The sequence below is a fragment of the Arachis stenosperma genome, chromosome 1 (genome assembly GCF_014773155.1).
Source record: "Arachis stenosperma cultivar V10309 chromosome 1, arast.V10309.gnm1.PFL2, whole genome shotgun sequence".
NCBI lineage: Eukaryota > Viridiplantae > Streptophyta > Magnoliopsida > Fabales > Fabaceae > Arachis > Arachis stenosperma.
The window spans coordinates 2,274,927-2,298,789 of NC_080377.1; the positions used below are offsets into that span (position 1 = coordinate 2,274,927).

General features: G+C 31.2%; 3 protein-coding genes across 3 annotated transcripts; 1 reads left to right on the top strand and 2 right to left on the bottom strand.

Moving 5' to 3' along the window:
* Window positions 1–859: 859 nt before the first annotated feature.
* On the top strand, window positions 860–4,410 carry LOC130935689 (protein disulfide-isomerase 5-2). Its single transcript, XM_057865924.1, has 5 exons — window positions 860–1,204; window positions 1,931–2,034; window positions 2,128–2,498; window positions 3,147–3,448; window positions 3,841–4,410. The coding sequence occupies exons 1-5, from the start codon at window positions 995–997 to the stop codon at window positions 4,162–4,164; spliced, it is 1,311 nt and encodes a 436-aa protein (XP_057721907.1). The 5' UTR covers window positions 860–994; the 3' UTR covers window positions 4,165–4,410.
* A 5,107-nt stretch (window positions 4,411–9,517) lies between these two features.
* On the bottom strand, window positions 9,518–12,140 carry LOC130965475 (transcription factor MYB97-like). Its single transcript, XM_057890236.1, has 3 exons — window positions 11,760–12,140; window positions 10,448–11,345; window positions 9,518–9,813 (listed from the first exon to the last, which is right to left on the bottom strand). Exons 1-3 carry the CDS (start codon window positions 12,138–12,140, stop codon window positions 9,518–9,520), a joined length of 1,575 nt encoding a protein of 524 aa, XP_057746219.1.
* A 6,654-nt stretch (window positions 12,141–18,794) lies between these two features.
* On the bottom strand, window positions 18,795–21,322 carry LOC130965479 (transcription factor MYB97-like). Its single transcript, XM_057890241.1, has 3 exons — window positions 20,948–21,322; window positions 19,933–20,824; window positions 18,795–19,078 (listed from the first exon to the last, which is right to left on the bottom strand). The coding sequence occupies exons 1-3, from the start codon at window positions 21,320–21,322 to the stop codon at window positions 18,795–18,797; spliced, it is 1,551 nt and encodes a 516-aa protein (XP_057746224.1).
* Between the last annotated feature and the right edge of the window lie 2,541 nt (window positions 21,323–23,863).

A 23,863-nucleotide genomic window follows, 5' to 3' on the forward strand; every position in this document is an offset into this window, starting at 1 on the left:
GTCAAAAATGGTCAATAAAGGGCCATAGTTACTGCCTCTCCACAGAAATATAGGTGTCTTTTCTCCTTCAGATTGAAGCTCCTCGAAACACAGCTTTCCGAAGAGAGAATAAAAGAGGTTTCATGACTTTGATTCATAGGTTTGTGGAAGAGAAAATTTGAAAAGAGCAAAAAATGGAGAAAAAAGAAACATGAGAGAAATCAGAAATATGAAGTGTTTATAGGTGGAAGACAGAGGTATACAGGTAATTTCACAATTTATAAATATTTTTTTTTACCTTTAACGTTAATAGGGACTAAATTGAAAAAAAAAATTGACGTTTAGAATCCAATTGAAAAGAAAAAAAGTATAAGGACCTAATTAAAAATTCAATAAAATTATAGATATCTGTAGAATAATTAAACTATAAATAAAATTGGTACTTATATTATAAAAGATCTTATTAAAAACCATTTAGCCTTTGGTATAATATATATAAAATGGTGGGAATTCTATAAAATTATTTTTATATAAAATTAGTAGTTGAGAATCGTTAGATAATAATTTAATTAAATCTGTTAAATTATGTGTTATCTAACAATTTTTTACTATTAATTTTACATTAACATAAATGCGTGTAAATATTCACCGTATAAAATATATATAAGAAGTTTTACCCTTCATATTTGGGATTGGCATATTGACTTTAACATGATTAGAACTTGTCAATAATACAGTATAATTTTTTACTTTTCATATTTACATGAGTAATGTTATATAAACAAAAGTAGTTTAAATTTTTTTTTTTATATAATATTTGTGTTGGTAACTAAGATATACATGCATTAATGGTTAATTTTATTTAAATAAATTTATGAAGTTTTGTTCAAGTTCAAAACACGGGAACCAGAGAGAGAGAGGAATCAACTCAATCAAGGTTAAGTAGTTCCGAGGAGGAAAAGTCGCAAGTCACAACTATTATACACACTTTGGTGTTGGAATCCAACACAGAGCGATGATGACGACGAAGATGAAGAGGATTCTTGTGGTTACTTTCACCGTTCTGGTGTGGATCCAGTTTTGCAAAGGGGAGAAGTTCGCGATGGACGGGACTGTGCTGGTTCTTGATGAATCCAACTTCGATTCCGCCATCTCTTCCTTCGATCACATCTTGGTTGATTTCTACGCTCCCTGGTGCGGTCACTGCAAGCGCCTTTCCCCTGAGGTACCCCCTTTTCCCCTCTTTCTTCGATTTTTATTTGTATTCCCCTTAGAAAGAAATCTACCTCAGTTTTAGTTTTATTGCTTTATTGTTTATTTGATTGGTGCATATTTCAAGTTGCTGTATGCATGTTAATGAAGGGTTACTCATATGGAAAGTAGCTTGTAGTGAGCATGAACACTTTTGTATAATAACAATTGTAAAATGTTAATTGAGTTTAATTTTTAGAACGTAAATTGATTTAGACAGTCATTCGATCACATAAGTTCTTTTGAACTACTATTCAAAGTAGTTATTTTTGTTGATGTGACATTCTGTGATTGGATTCAAGGATAAATACTAGAAGTGCATCAAAATTAAATTCGTATAAACTATCTTATCATTGTAATGGTTTTAACTTTTTAAACTTCAGTATTATCTAGAGTTTAATTTGATACAGGAAGGGTAAATACAGTCGTCTAAATACATCTATTTTTTGGATGACCATTCACCGTTGTCACTGTAAAAAGTATTTATTTTTGTTTAGGTGACATTATGTAGTTGGATGGATATGTAAAACTACTTTACAAAATTACAATGCATCAAAGTTAAATTCATATTATCTATACTCAAAATTTATCAAAGGGTATCGGGATAGAATAGAATTGCACTTGTAATAACTGTACTCACTGTGATTCTTTAACTTTTGGTTCCTGAAGACCTTAGAATTTGTGATTATCTGCCTTGCAGTTAGATGCTGCTGCACCTGTACTTGCAACCTTAAAGGATCCCATAGTCATAGCGAAGGTAGATGCGGACAAGCATACTGGCCTTGCGAAAAAATATGATGTTGAGTATGTTTCTGTGCCACTGTACCTTGTTTTTTCATTCTGATATAAGTGATTACTGTGAATGAGCTTAGATGAAACTTCTATTTTGCTGTGCAGTGCATATCCAACCATTATGCTGTTTAATCATGGCGTCCCTGTAGAGTACCGTGGACCAAGGAAAGCCGAATTACTTGTTCGTTATTTGAAGAAATTTGCTGCTTCTGATGTTGCTGTTCTTGATTCAGATTCTGCTGTCAAATCATTTGTTGAAGAAGCTGGCGAATTTTTCCCCATATTTATAGGTTTTGGGTTGGACAGCTCAATGATGGAGAAGTTAGGCATAAAGTATAAGAAAAATGCATGGTTCTCTGTGGCAAAAGATTTTTCAGAGGATCTCATGGTGTTGTATGACTTTGATAAGGTTCCTGCATTGGTTTCCCTTAATCTAAAATACAATGAGCGGAGCACATTCTATGGCCCCTTTGAAGGTTAGTGTATCGTTTCACCATCCATTTTTTTTTTTTCCGGAATTAGAAGATAGCGAGGCAGGTTATAGAACTGAGCTCTAGTTAAATGTTTGGTGCATTTGGCTAGATTGTAATTGTGGAACTTGTAGCCCTGTGTCTTCATCCTTGCAGTTGTTATCGGATAGCGCAATTTTTATGGTTCCCCTATGTAGTTCAACTCTCGGTTTCTTTAGGATGTTTCTATGGCTTAGACCCAGTTAACTATTGAATCAAATAAGCAAATGACAAAATTAGCTATGGAACTTGACTGGAGACAAAATCTGAGACTAAGTGATTATTAACACATAGCAAGGTCTTCTAAAAGGTCTTTTTTGTTTCAGGATAGGAACTAATGTAGCTTTGAGGCCACAAATACTACAGTTCTACTATTTTTTTTTCTTTTTTTTTGTGTATAAATGAAATATCAGCTTTAGTCTTGATTAGTGATTGCTAATCAATTACCCTATTGTTCAGCTTGTCTGTATTTCTTGAATTATACTTAATATTTTATTCTTTTCTTTTCTCATGTGGTGTTATGTTGGTTCAACATTCTTAATGTCTTCATATGTTTTTAATTTTATTACATAATTATGGGAATTAACAATTTATGGTTTTGGTTTTCACTTGCAGATGAATTTTTGGAAGATTTTGTAAAACAAAATCTGATTCCCTTGGCTGTGCCTGTATCCCGTGACACACTTAAGTTGATTCAAGCTGATGGTAGGAAGACAGTTTTGGCAATTGTTGATGATGAAGACGAAGAAAGATCAAAGGAGCTGGTTAAGTTATTGAAGGCTGCTGCATCTGCAAATCGTGACTTAATATTTGGTTATGTTGGAATTAGACAGATGGAAGAATTTGCTGAAAAATTCGATATTGGCACTAAACTGCCAAAACTGGTCGTTTGGGATAACAGCGATGAGTACCTTTCAGTAAGTCTGACCTTTTATCTGAAACAATTTATTTTAGGTTATCCTATCATTTGTGTTTACATATATGCATTCTGTATTCATATCAACTCGGACACGTGCGTTTATGCTTGCGTATTTGAGAGATGGAGTTGAGTTAGAAGAAGCAAGTTTCATATGTTGATGTTCATACCATATACGCCAGTGGCTTTGTGTGGAGTACTCATTGACTATTAAATACTTAAATATGTTTGATATGAATATACAAATTCTTTCAATATATAACTGGATATGGGATTTTTCCAATTCGGATCTTTCAGACTATGGGGTATCTTGCTAGTGAGGATATGCAAGCATATTAAATACCTCAATTTCTTGCTGCTGAAGCCAATAACATTTCTCTTAACAATTTTCAGGTTGTTGGTTTTGAAAGCATCGAAGAAGAGGATCAAGCAACACAGATCTCTAAATTTGTAGAAGGATATCGAGAAGGAAAAACCATAAAGAAAGAGATGAGTGGCCCTTCATTTATGCGATATCTCCAGCGATCTTTTGACGTCAGATTGGTGTACATTCTTGTTGGTATTGTTGCAGTAATGATGATTCTTCAGACATTTTTTGTTAAAGGAGGTGATGAATACCAAAGAGTTTCAAATCAAGTACAGGCTGCTACTCAAGCAAGGAGCTCTGTTTCAGAAGTTGAAAACAATGAGTATAAAGCTGGAGACAAGGAGGATTAAACCAACACAAACAAATGATATAATTATCAATGAAACTTGACCAAGGGAGATTCTAGAAAAATAGCTGGCTTTAGAATTTAATTTACATTTCTATTGGGAGGATGTGTAAATATTTGAGATTGTGTAGTTTGATAAGTTGTAGTGTCCAAACTTTCACTCAGATTCACACACAAGCTCTATTTATTTCTTAAGATGACAATGGTTATTTTTTCCATTTTAAAAATTCCAATGGTATCATTTCCAAAAAATATGAAGTTTCAAAGTTCCCTACTTCCCTTTGCTAACCGGTGCCTAAATAGCAAGATTTGTACTTTTTATGTTACCTTCACAACTCACAAGGGATCAGAGTTGTTAGTACACGATAACTATTAACTGGCTTGATATTGAAGTGATTTGAACTACTAAGCTTTGCACGCCTGACTAAGTATGAGATACTAAGAAAAAACATAAAAGATACAAAATTATGTTTAATCTAAATTAATATATATTGTGTTTTTTTTTAACAGAAAAAATACTAAAGTATCAACAAGAGAGAAGAATTTATTTTTTTTATTATGTTTATTCATTTTTCATAATTACAGTTTTACATTTTTCTTATTAATTGTTTTTGTATGAAAGAAATTAGAATAAATTAGATTTTTATAATTTATTGTTTTATTTTTAGTTGATTATCAAATAAAATATAAAATATTTTTTTATAAAATTAAAAGTGAGACTCAAACCTGTGACTTTTAGATGAATATAAAAAAATTATGTTATTTGAGTTATATTTTATTGACAAATAAAATATAAAATATTAATTTTGTATTTTTATCTTTTGTATCATATTTATTGTTCTATTTTATTCTGTTAAACATAGCATTCGTGTTTAATTACTTGAATTTGTTAATTGCCAATCATGTTGAGGTCACCAAAATGTTAGTTTTGGATGTAAGTATTGAAGGTTTTTGAATGTTATAATTGTGGAATTTCAGATGTTATTTATGATGCATATAATTTTAGTGTATTCTTAAAAATTATGGAGTTGGAGAATTTAAACATTGTTGTGTTTATGTCAAATTATGTAATTTAAATTATGCAATATCAATTGCAGCATTTCTGGTTAATAAAAAAAATTGAATGGTAAGATTTTTGCAATAAATTATGTTAATAAAATGTTTCTAAAAGTAAATAAGAATTACAAATTGAATAGTCACCAAAAAAAATTACAAATTGAATAAAATGTATTATGAATGTAAATTTTTAGTATTGTTATATGTACAAGAATTTTTTATAACTAAGTCTAATAAAGTTGGTCCAAACTTTACAAAAATCACTCACATAATATACGTAAATCGCGCACTTTTTCTTTTTTGTATTCCTTATTCTTCTTCTCTTTCTCTTTTTCCTTCTTATATACTGTTTTTTTATTACTATTATTTTTTTTCTCCTAGTATTATTATAGATTTCTTTTATTTTTTTTCTATGTTTGAATTTTTTATTCTCATTTTTTAGTTTTGATTCTTCTTATAAAGATGAAACAAAAAGAATTATGAGAGAGTAAAATAAAAAAAAAAAAGAGGAGAATGGAGAGGAGAAAACGTTTGAAAAAAAACATAAAACAGAAAAATAACACTAAAATTTTTTAATTGCAACACCAAAACTTTTTTAACCAATTAAAAATTATAAGAAATAAAAAAGTCCCGAAATTTAAAAAAAAAATTCTTAACAGTGACACAATATCTATAATAATATATATATATATATATATGTTCTTTTCTTTTAGTTTATATATCTATTTTTTATTCCATTGAATCTCTGAATTAATAGTAGATATTTTGTTCATAATAAAAGTTTGAATATTGTTGAATTATTGTTTTTTTTTGTTATTGTTCTTTTTTGAGAAAGACAAAAATAAAAAAATAGAACAAAGAAAAAAATTGTACGACGATGATATATAAGAAGAGGAAGAGGAAGAAAGAAGAGAAGCCGCAGAACAAAAAAGAATAAAAAAAATAGTCAATGAAAAAAAAAATAAACGGGTTGTGTACCAAAAAGATAAAGTAGAAAAAGAATACTCACAAACATAAGTGTATATTTTAATTGATTAGACTTGATTTAAAGAATGCTTAGCTGCCTAACATTTCTAGTTAATTTCTATTAATATGCACGAATTAATGTTAAACTGAAATTGTGTAAGTAAGGATTATACATTAAACACTAGAATTAGGTACACTCTAACAAAAATCATTCGATCTAAAAACAAGCAAATTGTAAATATTTATTGTTCACATATGAATGAATTTTTGAGGTATATCTCATTTAAAAAAATTAAACTTATCTTTTTGTTTTTAAAAAATGATACCTGTAAATAGGGACGGAGCTACATTGTAGAAAGGGGGTAATAACTCCCTAATTTTAATTTTTTACATGTAAATTATATATAAATTTCAGTTTAGTCTATTTTAAAATTTTATTTTAATTTTATTTTATTGTCTAAATATTTTCGACTCCTCTAATATTTTATCTAGCTTCGTTCTTATAAAAGACACTCCGATACTCAAGTCAGTAAGTGGTCAAGAGGTATAAGAATTCTATAATTATAGAATGTTAAAAATAAAATAGAACTTATCACTAGGTCTTCTTTAAAATATAGAAATTGGTGCCTTTATAGGCATAAAGTTGATGAATAAAATTAATGTTATGACCGTTTGTCATTAAGTCAGAATAATGGTTATTAAGATCGTCTGTTGCAAATTTAGAATGAAGGCAAATAAAGTCAAGTTATGACTCATAATGCACAATAAAGATTAAATTTATAAGCTAACAGATCACTTATTTTTCTCATTCAAATTGTATATAAATATTAAAAAAATATGCATTGAACGGGTGACTTTTTAAAAAAATATATCTTTTAAACAGAGTTTTTAAAAAATAAATTAATTTAATATTTAGATATTTCATATAAATATATTTTTTATTTATTAGTTATATTTGAGTACAATAATATAAAATTATTATTTATTTATTTATTATGTTAAAATATAAAAAATTAGTTGCTTTGCAACAAATTAGTGGTGAATTAAATGTTAAATTATTAAAAATGTATAATTAGTTGCTTTCTAGGGTTGGCAATTTATATTTTACCTGCAGGTATTTAATTCGGACCAACTCGTTTGGGTAGGGTTGTTTATCCGACCCCCTGTAAATAGGGTAGGGTGCGGTGGGAGTTCGCCTGCAGGTAGGGTAGAGTACGGGTATACCTACCTTACCCTACCCTATCTGCGCCCCTAATATATTATATAACATATATGTAAAAGTTATATATGTAGTGAAGTAAGTGTGTATTGAATCCACAATCTTTCTCTTATAAAAATTTGAAGTAACCACTAAACTAGTTGATGATAGTATTATTTGTAATTTTATGTTAAATTTTTTTAAGATTTTATTATTTTTAATTTTAATTTGAACTTAATTTTTTTTATTTGCTTAATTTTTTTTTATATTTTCGCGGGTAAAATCGGGTAAGGTAGGGTTTAGAACTTTAGAGTGATGATAGGGTTAGGGTTGAAAAATTCTCAACCTGCAGGTAGGGTAAGATAGAATTTAAAAAATTTTTTAACCCACAGATAAAATTAGGGTAAAGTCCAAATTCTACCATACCCTACCCATTGCTAACCTTATTGCTTTCCAACAAATTAATATATATTGAATTTATTGTAATTTATTGCAATCAATGAGTAATAAATTGATACATAATAGTAAGAGGCTTGCTACACATACAAGTCTTTTTGACTTACAAGTTTTACAAGTTGCTACACATTAGAGTCTTTTAATGCGTTATTTAATTTCCAAAGCGCTACACTCACCGTGAATTATGAACGACTCCTCTTCCTCTTCCTCTTCCTCTTCCTCTTTCTCTTCCTCTTCTTCTTCTTCTTCTTCTTCACTCACCGTGAATTATGAACAACTCATCTTCATCTTCCTTTTCCTCTTCCTCTTCCTCTTCTTCTTCTTCTTCTTCTTTACTCACTGTGGATTATGAACAACTCATCTTCCTCTTCCTCTTCCTCTTCCTCTTCTTCTCCTTCTTCTTCTTCTTCCTCCTCCTCCATGTATTTCTTCGTTATTCTCTTTGCCTTTTCATTAGTTGTTTTATTTGCGTTTATTACTGGTATTCTTGCTTCGTTTTTTTTCGATTTTCATGGTTTCTGAAATCAAGCTTTGAAATCGTTTTGAAGATAATGAAACTTCAGAAATACACCCAAACGATTATAGAAAATACACCCAAACGATTATAGAAAATACACCCAAACGATATTTCTTCGTTATTCTTTTTGCCTTTTCATTAGTTGTTTTACTTGCATTTATTACTGGTATTCTTGCTTCTTTTTTTTCGATTTTCATGGTTTCTGAAATCAAACTTTGAAATCGTTTTGAAAATAATAGAACTTCAGAAATACACCCAAACGATTATAGAAAATACACCCAAACGATATTTCTTCGTTATTCTCTTTGCCTTTTCATTAGTTGTTTTACTCGTTTATTACTGGTATTCTTACTTCTTTTTTTTCGATTTTCATGGTTTCTGAAATCAAGCTTTGAAATCGTTTTGAAAATAATGAAACTTCAGAAATACACCCAAACGATTACAGAAAATACACCCAAACGATTATAGAAAATACACCCAAAGGACACTTTATGCATAATTCAGAACTCTTTCTCTTTCTCCTCCTCATATTCTACTGCTTCTTCTTCTTCAAAAATGATTTCAGAGCTTGATATCAAAAAATAATGGAAATCAAGAATAACGAAAAAAGAAAACAAAGAGAAAAGCACGTAAATGAAAAAGGAGAAAGAGAAGGCAAAAAACGAAAGAAAAGAAGAAGAAGAAGAGGAGGAAGAGGAAGAAGAATGTGCAGCAAGAAGAAGAAGACGATGCAGTGAAATTGTGCAGTAACGGTTGAAGAAGGAGAAAGAGAAAGTAAGAAACGAAAGAAAAAAAGAAGAAGAGGAAGAGGAAGAAGAACGTGCAGTAACGTTCAAGCGCGTTAATATAATAACTTGTAAAGACTTGTATAAAAAAATGCTTGTATATGGAGAATTTCTCTAATAGTAATTAGTGTTTATACAATATCCGAATTATGCTATATTTAGAATCAATGAATACTTTGGGTTGGATTTGTATTGTCTCCCGAAGCTTTTTCAAATTATAAAATAGTTAGGAAAACACGCTAAACATGTTACAACTGAAAAATCTGAACAATAATAAGTATCATCTACATCAATCACGAGATTTCAACAACAAAATAAATAGCTTCTAAAGTCATTATGATACATAAATTGTGACCATTATTTATAATTTTAGTCAAGGTCAACATAGGCCAGATAAATTGTCCCATGAGTAACATCCTGTGTTATTATTATTATTATTATCATGGTTAGTTGCATTGTTGAGAGGAAATAATGAAGCTACAGGCTTTATATCAAGTCCAAAATTGTCGTCTGTCATAAGACAAGAAGATTGGACATTATTTGAGACTTCTGTTGTATTATTATGCTGCCAATTCTGTTGGCATTGTAAGGTTGAAGGCATTACAGGGAGCAATGTTGACAAGTCCTCATTCATGGATTTCTCTAAGTTTGTTGCTTCTTCCTTTGGTTTTAGTCCTGCAAAAATTATGAAAATAGAATCAACATGATTGCTCCGATATCTAAAGTTTAGTGTTTAATTTGTTAAAAAATATTAAAAATTAATATTAAACTATGTTAAAAGTTTAATATTAATTTAGTACATAAGCATCAATATAAGAAGTATGTCAAAATTTGTTATGAGAGACATATTAAACTATGTCAAAAGACATTAAAAATTTAGTACATAAGCATCAATATAACAAGAAAAAAAACTGTATACTAATATTTTCAACCCATGCAAATTTATTTTAGTTTAGACTCTTCTTCCTAAACCTAAGGAAACTCTTAAATAATTTTGAAAAATATATTGAGATGAAAGAATCAGATTTAATTATGTGACATAAAATAAACTTATTAGGTTGCTAAAAGCAACCAAGAAGATCCAACTATTCAAAACAATACACAAAGAAGTAATTGATTGAAAATGAAAACTCAAGTGTAGTTGATAGTTGAAAGTCGTTAAATAATTTAATAGATTGGATTAAATTATTATCTAAAAACTCTCAACTATCAACTTCCCATAAAGTCAATTACACTTGAATTTTTAGCTTAGTTGATGTAGTATAAATCAAACAAAAACAACAAAGATTTCAAAGTCTTTTTTATCAACCTGAACTAGAAGACCAATAAAGAGAACTAAGAACCGAGTCATCAAAGCTTTGGCAACCCTCAAAAGCCTCATCTTGCCCTTCATTCAAGCCGAAGTAGCTTCGCTTTTTAAAATTCTGATGACTAGAAGCCATGGTTTGAGCTTCAGATAGAATATCCCCAACCAACCCATTACTTGTATTTAAACAGTTAGGGTCATTATTATACTCAACATCATCAAGTTTAAACTCTGATGGCTCTATTTGGTGCGGGTGCGATGACAATGAAAATTGGTTTGAAGGGAGCTCTACTTTGCTTAGGAAATTAGAAGGAGAAGTCGAACATACCATGTTTCTTTCAGGATCCAACAAGGATGGGTTCTGAAAGAAATGGGAGAAAGAAGAAGAAGAAGAAGAGTTGAGATGAACTGGGAACCTAAACCCATTATCAAGATCAGATAAGTGGGTTGGCGTGGTTGGTGTGGTTGGATTCACAGTTGAAGTTGAACGGTAACGCTTAAAGCGAAGAGGGTTGCACAACAAGGGTGCAGGTCTATGGAAGGTGAAGGAGAGAGGTGAAGATGAAATGGGAGTGGAGAGTGGTGTGTGAAGTGATGAAGAGGATAAAGGGGAATAAGACGGAGCTCTGTGAAGTGGTGATGTTAAAGGAGAATGGTTGAGGTGGTGGTGATGATGCGGAGATGGAGAATGAAGATAACTTTGGTGGTGGAGAAACTCAAACTTGCTTGTGGGAGAATTGTTGATGAAGTTTGTTCCTAGATGAGTTATAGGGGTGGTGGGTGTGCTTGATATAGTCGGACGATCAGGGTCATCTGAGTACAGAGGAAGCCCTTGCCTTTGCCTCCGCTTCACCCTTGTGTTCCAATAATTCTTTATTTCATTGTCAGTTCTTCCGGGCAACTACAGCAACATATTTAAAAATTATTAAATAATTTAATAATTCTGATAAAACTATTATCTAACGATTCTCAATTATAAATTTTAAGAAAAATATAGGTTACCAACATATTATCTGCCAACTTCTGCCAACTCTTATTTATATTTGTGTTTTATGGAAGTGTATTCATAGATGTGTCTAATAATTAATATATTTTAAATACATATATAAAGAGATACATCCAAAAAATATATCTATAAAGACACTTCTATTAAACACAGTTATAAAAAAGACATTTTTATTAGACACATCCATGAACACACTTCCATAAAACACAATTATAAATAAGAGTTGGCAAAAATTGACAGATATACTGTTGGTAACGTTTTTATACAAAAATAACTGTATATGAAGAAGAAGGGATGACGGAGTTATACCAATGCAGCCATTCGAGCCCATTTGTTTCCAAACTGAGCATGGAGTTCAATGATGAGCTTTTCTTCTTCAGGGGAGAAAGCACCTTTCTTCAAATTTGGTCTCAAATGGTTAGCCCATCTTAGCCGACAACTCTTTCCACATCGAGCCAACTTTGTGTTTCTTTGTACGGCGTTCCAGTTCCCTTCACCGTGTTTCGTCACGTAATCAACTAAAATTGCATCCTCTGCGGCTGTCCAAGGACCTTTTTTCAAAGCCACCTCTTCTCCCGCCGCTGTCGCACCACCGCTATCGCCACAGCAGCCGTCACCTGCTTCCATGCTTCCCCTCATTGCAGTGAAACTGTTTGCATCGTTCTCTGCATCTTTATTAATATTTTCCATCATGCCAAGAAAATTTTGTTTATTTCCTTTTTCATCCAAATATAGCCACACTAGTCCAACTCCTACCTCTTGTGCATATCTAAATATAGTAATCACTTAGTTGTATCTTCTCTTCGTTGTCCTTAGCATAATTCTAAACTCTTAAATTCTCTATACGAGAGAGAGAGGTGGTAGTGGTGGTGGTGACGACGACGACGACCGGAGATGAAGGGATTCTACTAGTCTACAATGATATGAAGGGTTTTGGGAGGTGCAAACAAAAGCCAAAGGCATGAAGTGAATTGTTTAAGGGATTTGTGAAAAAGTGGAAAGACAAATTTAGAAGGGTATGCTAGGATTGCGCTTCCGTGTAACGCTCATAACCAATGGTGAAAAATTGTACAACTAAATCTTACGTGTTATGCAGAGTGAAAGAGCCTTGTAAATTGTACCTGTTCCATTGTTTTTTAACAGCATGTTTTAATGCCAATAGAAACAAATGATTGTTGGCATCCAAGTTTGGATACTCAAAAAAGTAAAATTCTAAGTGGCATGCTTGTTTTGACTACATGAGAACATAGGAGTAACTCTATCTACAATCTACATGCTTGTTTTGAACCGCAAGCAATAAATGGTTTTTTTTCCCTCAAATTATTTGTTAGTTAGATATTCTTTTTTTTTTTTGTATATATTGTTCATTATTGAATTGTCAAATGTATCATTAAATTATTTATGATTTTAGTAAAAATTAAATATATTTTTTGTTATTGATATAAAATGTTTTTAAATAGGGGCAGTTTTGTAAATTTATCTTTTAAAATATTTTTAATTTTAAATTCTTAATATAAGTGCATTTACTTGCACAAATTAAAATAACATGTGAATTATTTGCAACAGATAGAACATTTTATTTTTGAAGATAACTTTATGAGTAATATATCCTAAATTGGTCTCTAATAATTTTTACATGCCATAAATTAGTTCTTAATAACAAAAATTTGACAATGTAGTTCTTTTTCTTTTAAAATATTATGCAAATTTGTTTCTCATACAATAAAAGAATAAATTGAGGGATTAAATTGTCTAAATTTTAAAAGAAAAAAACAAATTTGTATATTTATTTTGTTAAGGATTAATTTATTTAATATTCTACCGGATCAAAGATTTTTTTTGTTAGGAATCAAATTTGATAAAAGAAATTGTTAGAGAATAATATGAAAGTACTTATATATCGTATTAATGGGAAAACCCTCTCCCACCCCACCTGTTAAAATAAGTTGGAGTAAGGAGGAAGGAGGAAAAAAATAAGATGCTCACTTCGTATAAAATTAATTTTAAATAATTAAATAACTCTAGTTAACATATCTCACATAAACTATTATAACTTACCAAAATTGTTAATAATTAAATAAAAATTTAATTTTAATATATTAATAATATAAAATATTTTTATTATTAATAAAAAGAGTTAATAATCAAAATTATCTTTGAAAAATATATTGATCTCTATTTTCGTTTCTAAAAAAATAAATTAATCAAAGTCGACCTCAAAAGATAATAAATTTGGTCGCACTAGTCCTTCTATCATTTTCTTCGTTGAGGTGGCTAATGCTTGTTGACGTGGTCTGTTAACTATCAACTTGGCACATGTTTAGTAGCATCATCTTGTTGCTGACAAGATAAGAATGTTAAATCAATTTAAATCCGTCCCTAAGTGAATGAACCCTAATTCCAAATTCAATCATAAATAAGACTTCCTCAACACTTGCATTGGATGGCACTATACTTGAGTAGAACTTGAAATTATTGGGTTGCAGCGATGATGGAGATAGAAAATATAGGTCGTGGTAGTAGGTTATCGTGTCTGTCACATGATAATCATGGTTCTAGCTCTTCCATACGAATAATGAGGAAGAAGACTCAGGATGAAACATATTTTTGTGGGTTGAAAAATGTGATTAAAAAATTTGGGATAGTAGAGAACTCAGATAGATTGTTCCAAGACAATGGGTGAGCAATTTCAAAAAAAAAATTAATACTTTCTCATCTTATTCTCTGTTTTTGGGTGTTTTTAATTTTTTTTTTCAAAATTGTAAAAAAAAATGTCATTACAATTACTTTAAGTGGGTTGGTGATAAAGACTACTAAAGAGTGGCTGAAGGTGGCGCAAAGACAGATGTAGGAACTGATTTAGAGGTTGAGAATGCCTATGATAAATGGAGAGTAAATATGGTATGGAGATTAGGCAGTTTAAAAGCTGAAGTTAGAGTTATGAAAATGTTGATGATTTTTAAAGATACAACTTGTGTCTTGAGTTGGTGAAATATTTTCAAATTCTCTAATGTCAATCTCTATAGGAGGCTGGATGGGAGGTGGAAGTGTAGGCAATGATGCTACTGCTATTGCTACTACTTCTGGAGCAATATTAGTTGCAACAAGGACAGCATTTACTTCAAGGACACCAGGGACAACAAGTGCAAGTTGCAATTGCATTTGTGGTTGGTTCCTCAACATTTGTATCTTTCTTCTTTGCACAAGTCCTTTTGTTGTGCCCAACCTCACCACATTTCATGCACTAAGTTATACTTTCTCTTTATTCTGCTTTTGACCCAATTGGTTGTTCATTTTTATCCCTTCTCCTTTTTTTTGTAGATCTTCTAGGTTTAGGTTAATTGAGGGTTAGACTGGAGTTGAAGATGATATTTTTTTTCATAGATCATGTCCCTTTACCAGATTAACATTGAAAGGATAAGTTCTCCTATACATATCCATCTTCAACTAATCATGGCAGTAATCTTTAGCCCTCTTGTCATTTTTATCTTATATGGTTGATATTGCATGCATACATGCATACCTGTCAAAATCAATTAAATGATTAATTAAAATGGGTTACATGATTGAATTGATCATTAAATAAGAGTTGAAGCGGTTACTTGTGAGTTACCAGAACCTACAGATACATGTGTGTTTTCTCAGGTTAATCACCATATTCGTTGGCTAGTCATGCACTTCATACAATTCCTCTTTCTCATTATCAGACCACTGAGAAGCTAAATGGCTAGACAATTTTGTCATTGATTCTAGTCTACTTTGTGGAATAGAAGGGAGAAACTTTGATAGTTGATCAGCTTCTACTTGTTGTCAATCATACACTTTATGATGATTCTTCTAACTTCTTTAGCTAATGTCAGAATGCGATTGCTCCTTTCATACTTGATTTTTGCATTGAATGACTCACATGAGTTTCTGCATATGTTGTCCACCTTTAGAGGTTCACTGAAATACGCTTTCATCCATGCATCCTTCGGCCATTTGTCAAAATACTCACAGGCCTTCTCATTAATCAACTTAACTATGTTCATATTTCTATCAATCTCATTCCTTGTCCTTGATTGAGCACATTTTCACTCCAAGTCTTTTAACTCACTGCTATACCATTGCTTAGAAAAATTGTGCCATAAATGCCACCCACAAAATTGGTGGTGAATCCTTGGCATTACTTTTTACATGGCAGGAATTAATCTCTACACTAAATACAAAGTCCAAAAAAATTGTTAATCAAAATAGTCTTTCAATAAAATTTATTAAATTAAAAAAGTCCTTGAATAATATTCATTAAATCAATATAGTCCTCAGAACACATAATGTGAATAAAAAAGATTGTTACCTTCTGCAGATCTAAAATAAAGCACCATCTATTCTTTTTGTAGTCTCTAAGTTTATTGTGAAGGACTTCTAGAAATTAGTGCTAGTTATCCTTATTTTCCACATTAACAATTGCATAAACAATCACAAAGATGTGATTGTTAGCATCTTATCCACATACTGTCAGAATTTGTCACATATATAATGTTTTAAAAAATGCACCATTTAACCTAATTAAAGGTCAACAACCTGCCTTAAATTCCTTCTTTTAAGCATTAAGACAAACATAGAATCTCTAAAACTGAAGGAGACTCTCGGGCATGGGAATGACACCAACCTTAACTATGGATCTCAGATTGCTAGTCAGTAATTCATGAGCATAATCCCACACCAATCCATACTGAGCTATCTCATCATCCTCCACAATTTTTTTAGTAGCTTTCAAAGTCTTGGTAATACATGTACTATTCAGATGCATATATTACACTTTTTTACAAACTAATCATAAATCTCATGATGCTTCATAGTTGGATGCTTCTTAAACTTAGGTACTAGTTTATTTAGTGTCCAAATTTGGGTGGAAACTCTATTTTTTTTTGGACAAATGTGACTATCAACTAGAGTTTTAATTGGCCAAGACCCATCTTGCGTGTTACATGCATAATATACTACCCAAAGACAATCCTCTGTCTTACAAATAACTCTGACCCTAACTTTATCAATCTTTATAAATAAAATATTTCTACTTCACTAGATTGTATAGTCCCTAGTAGCTTGTATAAAATCAGCCTTTAACTTAAATATCATAATAACCTCAATTTTGAGGTTTTCAAACTTGGCCTTATCATTAAATTAAAGATACACAGTTGGTGATTTCTCATCAGAATCCAACTCCTTACCAAAATTATCTGAATGCCATGATTCAACATCTAACACACCATTAAGGTCGTCATCATCCTCTTTTACATCTACCAAAAAAATTAAAACATAAATTTTCATAAACGCTTGCTAAATCAATTAAAACATAAATAACCCTAAGCAGATAAACCTACCAGATTCAGAGCTTTGCTCATCTTCAAAACCTTCATAGTTAGAGTCATTTGTGTCTATTTTTTTATCCCGTAGTCTAGACTCAGGAGGTCTATGTTTTTCCCTGACTACAAATTTTTTGTTCTTTCTTACACCACTTTGTCCACTATCATTATCACTGCTATAAAGATTATCGCCTAAAATTTTAGAAGATTTGTATAGTTCATCTTCATCACTCTCATATGAGTCATGAGAGTCCCTGTTCTCTTTTGCTGATTGGGAGTTTGTTTTACGCATCTTCCAGATCTTGTGAGAGTGCAGCCACTGTCATTTTCCTTATTCTTATTATCTTGTGAGTTCTTGGAAGGTTGATATGATCTTTTGGATTGAGTTAAAACTTTGTTGACCTAAAGTGTGACCTTGGTGGGCTGAAAATAGGATTTTGTAGGTAGCAAAAGAGTCTCAGTAGACTGATATGATGGTTTAGTGGGGTGAGAGATTGTCTTAATGGTTGATATGCTGACTTAGTGGGCTAAGAGGTGGACTTACTAGGTTGTGAGGCTACTTTAGTGGACTGAGAGGTTGGTTTTCTAGGCTGAGGGTGCAATTTAGTGGGTAACTTAATGAGTTGAGAATGGTGTTTCTTAATTTGGAAAAAATTCTTCATATTACTTTGTACTTCCATAGTGACTACATTCTCTTTCGTGTTGTCCACTACACATGGCTGTGAAATGCAATTCTCAAGGTATAGGTGGATCAGATACTAGTTCCTCCTACCTAGATGTAAGGAAAATTCTAGGAACTTTTCACCAACAGTCTTTAGCTTCAATATATCGTAGCTCCTTATAGTAACCCTTTACAAAGAACATATCCAATGTGTCTCCCTCATCACTCATCAACACTTTTGAATTATCAGGTTTATATATCATTTATCCATTCTCACACTTTTTAAATAACCTACCATGGTAAAACAAAAATGTCATGAAAGGAGTCTCCTTCTACAGTATCAAAAATAAAAATATCATTAATAAATAGAGTGCACTAGATCTTATCTATGAGTCACCAGAGGCTAAATCCATTTTGTACAAATTAATCATAACAAATCCTACCCTAAAATCAAAATGAACATGCAAAAAATTTAAACACCGTCATCAAAATCAAGCACTCCTAACTAAAATTTTTCACAGAATAAGAAAAAAGTAAGACATTCTCACACTCTAAAATGAGACATCAACAGTCATACAAACTCTTGGTCATTCCAAACTCTAAACTAGATTAGAGGAACACACAGACTCAAAGCACTACACTGAGAACACATCGTAGAATAGCTAAAAAATGATGAAAAAATTTTCATCTTTATCTTTCACAGTTATAATGGCTTCCTCCACTATCAATGTTTTTCTAAAAGATGATCAATTCTGTATTCAGTAGTGTCAATTGTTTCGTTTTAGTCGTCGTCCAACACTGATGAATGTTGATATGGTGGTTCAAAATTTGGGTGAAAGGCTTTGAAGGCAGATCTTAAGGGAGATGAGACGTTTTGGAGCGAAATAGAGATATGGTTGTTATGAGAGGAGGTGAGGCTTTGAGGCTTTACGATGTTTGAGTATCCTTTTGGACACGAAACGGTGTCATTTTAGGGCTTGAAAAGCTTTAAATCAAAACTACATTGTTTTGATTGTGTGCTACGCTAGTAATTAACAAGCCACGTCAACAGGCTCAGCGAAGGAGATGATAAAAAGACTAATGCAACCAATTTCGTTACTTTTTGAAGACAAATTTGGTTAATTTATATTTTTGAGACAAAAACAAAAATCGATGTATCTTTTCAAGACAATTTTAACTCATTGAACACTAACATATTATACCTAAAACGAAAGTAATGTTTTGAACAATATAAAAAATATCATATACATCAATCAAGAGAGCTCAACAAGAAAATAAATAGCTTCTAAAATGTAAGGTACATAAATTGTCACTATTTTTTAATTTGAATAAAAGTTAACATTGGCTAGATAAATTATCCCATGTGTAACATCCTCTATTATCATTATGGTTTGTAGCAATACTAAGAGGAAACAATGAAGGCTTGGGCTTGATATCAAATCCAAAATTGTCATCTATGATGACATGAGAAGATTGGACATTATCGGAAACTTCTGTTGCATAATTATATTGCCAATTTTGTTGGTCTTGCATGATTGAAGGCACTACAGTGAGAAATGTTGATAAATCCTCATTCATGGATTGGTTTAGGTTAGTTGCTTCTTCCTTCTGTTTTAGTACTGCAAAAAATGATGAAACTAGAATCAGTTATCGTATTATCAACCTTTTCAATCATATGCATTACAATTTGAATGAGTTACTCTCTAATAATGAATACGTATGTAGTAATATTAAAGTGACTATTTTCCATTTAAATTATCATAGATATGTAACAATTCATAGGAAATAAAAATATTTTATTCATTGTAACATGAAGGTTATTATTCATTCTTATTCCAACTTAGCTAATAGTAGTCCTACATTATTAGTTCTAACTTCCAGAAAGATAAAAACTTAGATACAGTCAACTTTACAAGTTAAGTTGATAGCTGAGAACTCTTAAATAATTTGAATGATTTGACTAAATTTTTATGTAACGACTCTCAATTATTTACTTTACGTAAAATTGACTGTACTTTAATTTCTACCTTAATTTAATTACCTCTAAAAATGACCTCAACAAGCAAAAGTTGAAAAAAATTTCACAAACCATGCAAATTGGATTATCTTATTTATCATAAAAAATATGTCGACATTATTAATACCTCAAATTCCTTAAATAAAGAGAAAACCTAAAACAGCCTCTAACAATTATTTCAAAAGACAAGAAGACTTTTGACAAAAAAATACTAACCCGACTCCTGAGCTTTACTTTTATGGGACTGATTAGCTCCTGTGTCCAAAAAAATCAATGTTATTTTTTTCACAGAAGCTAATCAGTCCCAAAAAAATATCAGAGGCCAGATTAAGTGTTTTTTTTTTCGAGTCCCGTTATTCTTTCGAGATAATTGTAAGGAGGCGGGTGAAGTATTTACTCATGATAATAAATGTCGTCAACAAGATTTAAAAGGTTTTTATTTTTAAAAAAACATACCTGGAGTAGAAGAGGCATAAAGGGAGCTAAGAGGAGAGTCATCAAAGCTTTGGCAGCAATCAAACACATTATTGTCTCGTTCATCTAAGCCCAGATAATTTTGTTTCTTTAAAATCTGATGGCCAGAAGTCGAGGGTTGAGTTTCTGATAGAAAATCCCCAAACAACCTATTACTTGCACTCAAAGAATTAGGGTCATTATTGTACTCAATATCGTAGTTAACTTCCAATGGCTCCATTTGTTGCGTTTGCAACGACAATGGGATCTGATTCGAAAGAAGTTGCATCTTGCTTTGAGCATTAGAAGGAGAAGACGTCAACGAGGACCCACGTCTTTCAAGATCCAACAACGTCGGATTTTGAAAGAAGTGGGAGAAAGAAGACGAATTGAGCTGCATTGGGAATTGGAACCCATTATCAATGTCAGATAAGTGGGTTGGATTATTCATCATAGGGGAGGTATTAGGGTTACAACTTGGGGTTGAGCGGTAACGCTTGAAGCTAAGAGGGTTGTACAACAATGGTGCAGGTCTCTGGAAGGTGAAGGAGAGAGGTAAAGATGTTGCAGGTGAGGACAATGGGGAGTGAGCTGGAGAGGATAGAGGGGAAAGCATATGAGGATAGGATGATGCCCTGTGTTGTAGCGGAAAAGTTAAAGGAGAATGGTGTCGTGGAGATGGAGAATGAGGATAACTCTGTTTGATAAACTCGAACATGGTTATGGGAGCGTTGTTGGTGAAGTTTTCACCGACATAGGTTACATTGGTGGTGGGTGTACTTGTAGTAATGGAACGATTAGGGTCATCTGAGTATAGAGGAAGACCTTGCCTTTGCCTTCTCTTCACCCTTGTGTTCCAGTAATTTTTTATTTCGTTGTCAGTTCTTCCAGGCAACTGTACCAGCAATAAAAGAAAATTAAGAAGATATAGGTGGGTGTGTATTTATATTTTAACATATATTTTATAATAATAACTGATAAGAGTAAAATCGTAAAGATAATAATGATGCAAATATACCAAAGCAGCCATTCGAGCCCATTTGTTGCCAAACTGAGAATGGAATTCAATGATGAGCTTTTCTTCTTCAGGTGAGAAAGCACCTTTCTTCAGATTTGGTCTCAAATGGTTTGTCCATCTCAGCCTGCAACTTTTTCCACATCGAGCCAACCCTGTGTTCCTTTGCACTGCATTCCAATTTCCTTCACCGTGCTTCCTCACGTAATCAACTAGAATTGCATCTTCTATTGTCGTCCAAGGACCCTTTTTCAAAGCCACCTCGCCTGTCGCTGTCGCCCCACCACCATCTTCGCCACCACTATTATTGCCACCATCTCCCACACATTTCCCCATTGCAGTGAAACTGTTTGCATCATTCTCTGCATCCTTATTCATGTTTTCCATCAGCTCTTACCCAATTACCTCGATCTTGTTTCAAATATGCGAATAAAGCAATTACTTAGATGTATGTTCTCTTCTCTATGCTTAGCAATATTAATTCAATGAGAAAACCTGCCAGTTGTGGTGGTGATGGATATGATGGGTTTTGGGTGGTGCAAAGAAGAACATTAGCTATAAAATTGTGAAGAAGTTGAAAGGAAAAATTCAATCCTTCATAGCCAATGATGGAAAATTGTACAACCATATCTTACATATTCACAGTGAAAAAATCTTGTAATTTGTGACTGCTCAGTTGTTTTTTAACAGGATGCTTTACTTCTAATAGAAACAAATGGTTGTGTGAAACCGAGGCTGGATACTAAAAATAGTATAAAAGAAAAAACAAATTCTAATTACAAAGGAAGTGTGGAGAAGCAACATATATAGATTAAATATGTTTGAGTAATTGTGTGGAGCATGCATGGTGGCAAAAATGGTTGTGTTTGCATATCTAGTTAAAGACATGTGATTAACTTTTTCTTTTCTTTTTGCCCCCATTTTCCTTTTTTTTTCTCCTTGGTCTCAAATTATTTTTTTCACTTTTGTACCAAAAAAAAAATTATTTGTCACTTTGTCATTCTCTTCGTTTTTATTGCAGAACTTCTTTAAATTGTCAGTTGTATCCTTAAATTAGTTATTGTGTCAAATTAAATATAGTTTTGCATTCTCCATATAAAATGTTTTGTATTAAATATAGTTCTATTATAAAGATTAAAATTAGGGATGTCAAAAAATATCGCCAAAATGAGTATTAATGGAGATTATTCGTATTTGGTAAATATCATAGATTTCTTATTGATATTACGAATTTAACAAAATATTTTATTTTGGTAATTAATTTTAATATATTTATATTTTGTACAAACAATAACAATAATTGGCAAAACAATTTTGAAACTAAAACAAAAGTGATTGTTTCTTATGTAAAAATTAATGAGTAGTATAATATAATTGAAATATAGCTTGAGTAGGAAGAGAGAGGAGAAGTGACCAAGATGAAAGATGATGGGATGAGAGGAGGAGGATGATGATGTTCATGATGTTAAAAAATTACAATAATAGAATTAAAATTTATTTTAAATATTAAAAGTAAAATTAAATTAATTTTTAAATTTTAAGAATAAAAAATATATATTATCACTTATCTTATTTGTGTAAAAAAGTCTAATAATTTTATTAATTTTAACATATGACTTTAAAGGAATAACAATATTTGAGTGATGTGATTATATAAAAATGTCAAATTAGTTTTCAACACTTTTTAGGTGAATTCTCACATATATAGTAAATTGTATACAGAAAATATAGAATGTGGTTATGTTTAACGATAAAATTTTAAGGTGAATCTTCTTGAATTATTATTTATTCTTTTTCTTTGTATATTCTCTATATAATTTAAGTCTGAACGAGAATAGTATTCAATGAAAAAATAATTATTTATACTCATGAATCTTATTTATGCTGATAAAAGTATTTATTAAACAAAAAAATTTAAAATTATGCTCATAAAAAATGAATTTTATGTGATAAAAGTGAGATAATACTCAATTCAATTTCTGAATTTGCATACGAATTTTAATTTAGTCCCTAAAGTTTCAATTGTCTTTATTTAGTTCCTAACCTTTACGACTATGACTCATGTTAGTCCTTGAAATAATTTTCAATGTATAGACATTAATAGAACGCTGTCATGGACAGGCGGATGACACGCTAAACTCTATAAAATGATGTTGTTTTGGTTTTAACACTCAAATAACCTAAAAATAATATCATAAGTGGTGTTTATTGAAACTTTACCTGACAAAACAATTTATGCGACATCATTTTTTAACTGCCAAAACTAAAACTATATCATTTTACAGGTTTCAATGTGGTATTTGATTGTCCATTTCAACGCTACATTAATATTTGTTAACTAAAAATCGTCTCAGGGACTAATGTGAGACACGTTTATAAAATTTGGGGACTAAACAAAGGTAATCAAAATTTCAGAAACTAAATTGAGACTCACGTACAAGTTCAAAAACCAAATTAAATATTAACTCGACAAAAATATCTAATCTTAATTTTTTTTATTAATTTTTTAATAAAATTCTTAAATTACTCCCGTAATTTATCTTCATCCTCAACTCCCTCTCTGATCCTCCAATTACAAAATTCATGTCAAAAATACAAAGACAGGACCCACAACCAGCATTGCATTGCTCTCCCATCACCATCCTCAGGTTTCTTAACTTTATCAAGAGCAATAAGAGAAATAGGAATAACGACACTATCCGAACTTGTAAGTATCCACCTTGTCTATACTCGTTTGGGCAAATAATCATCTACCCTGCACCAGGCGGATTTTTAACGGAATGGAATCTTAAACGAAACGGGATAGAATCGAAATTATGTAATATCCGTCTCAATATATATATATAATATATATATATTTTAATATATAATATATGTAGAATAATTAGTAAAACGATTAATAACATTGTATTATATTTA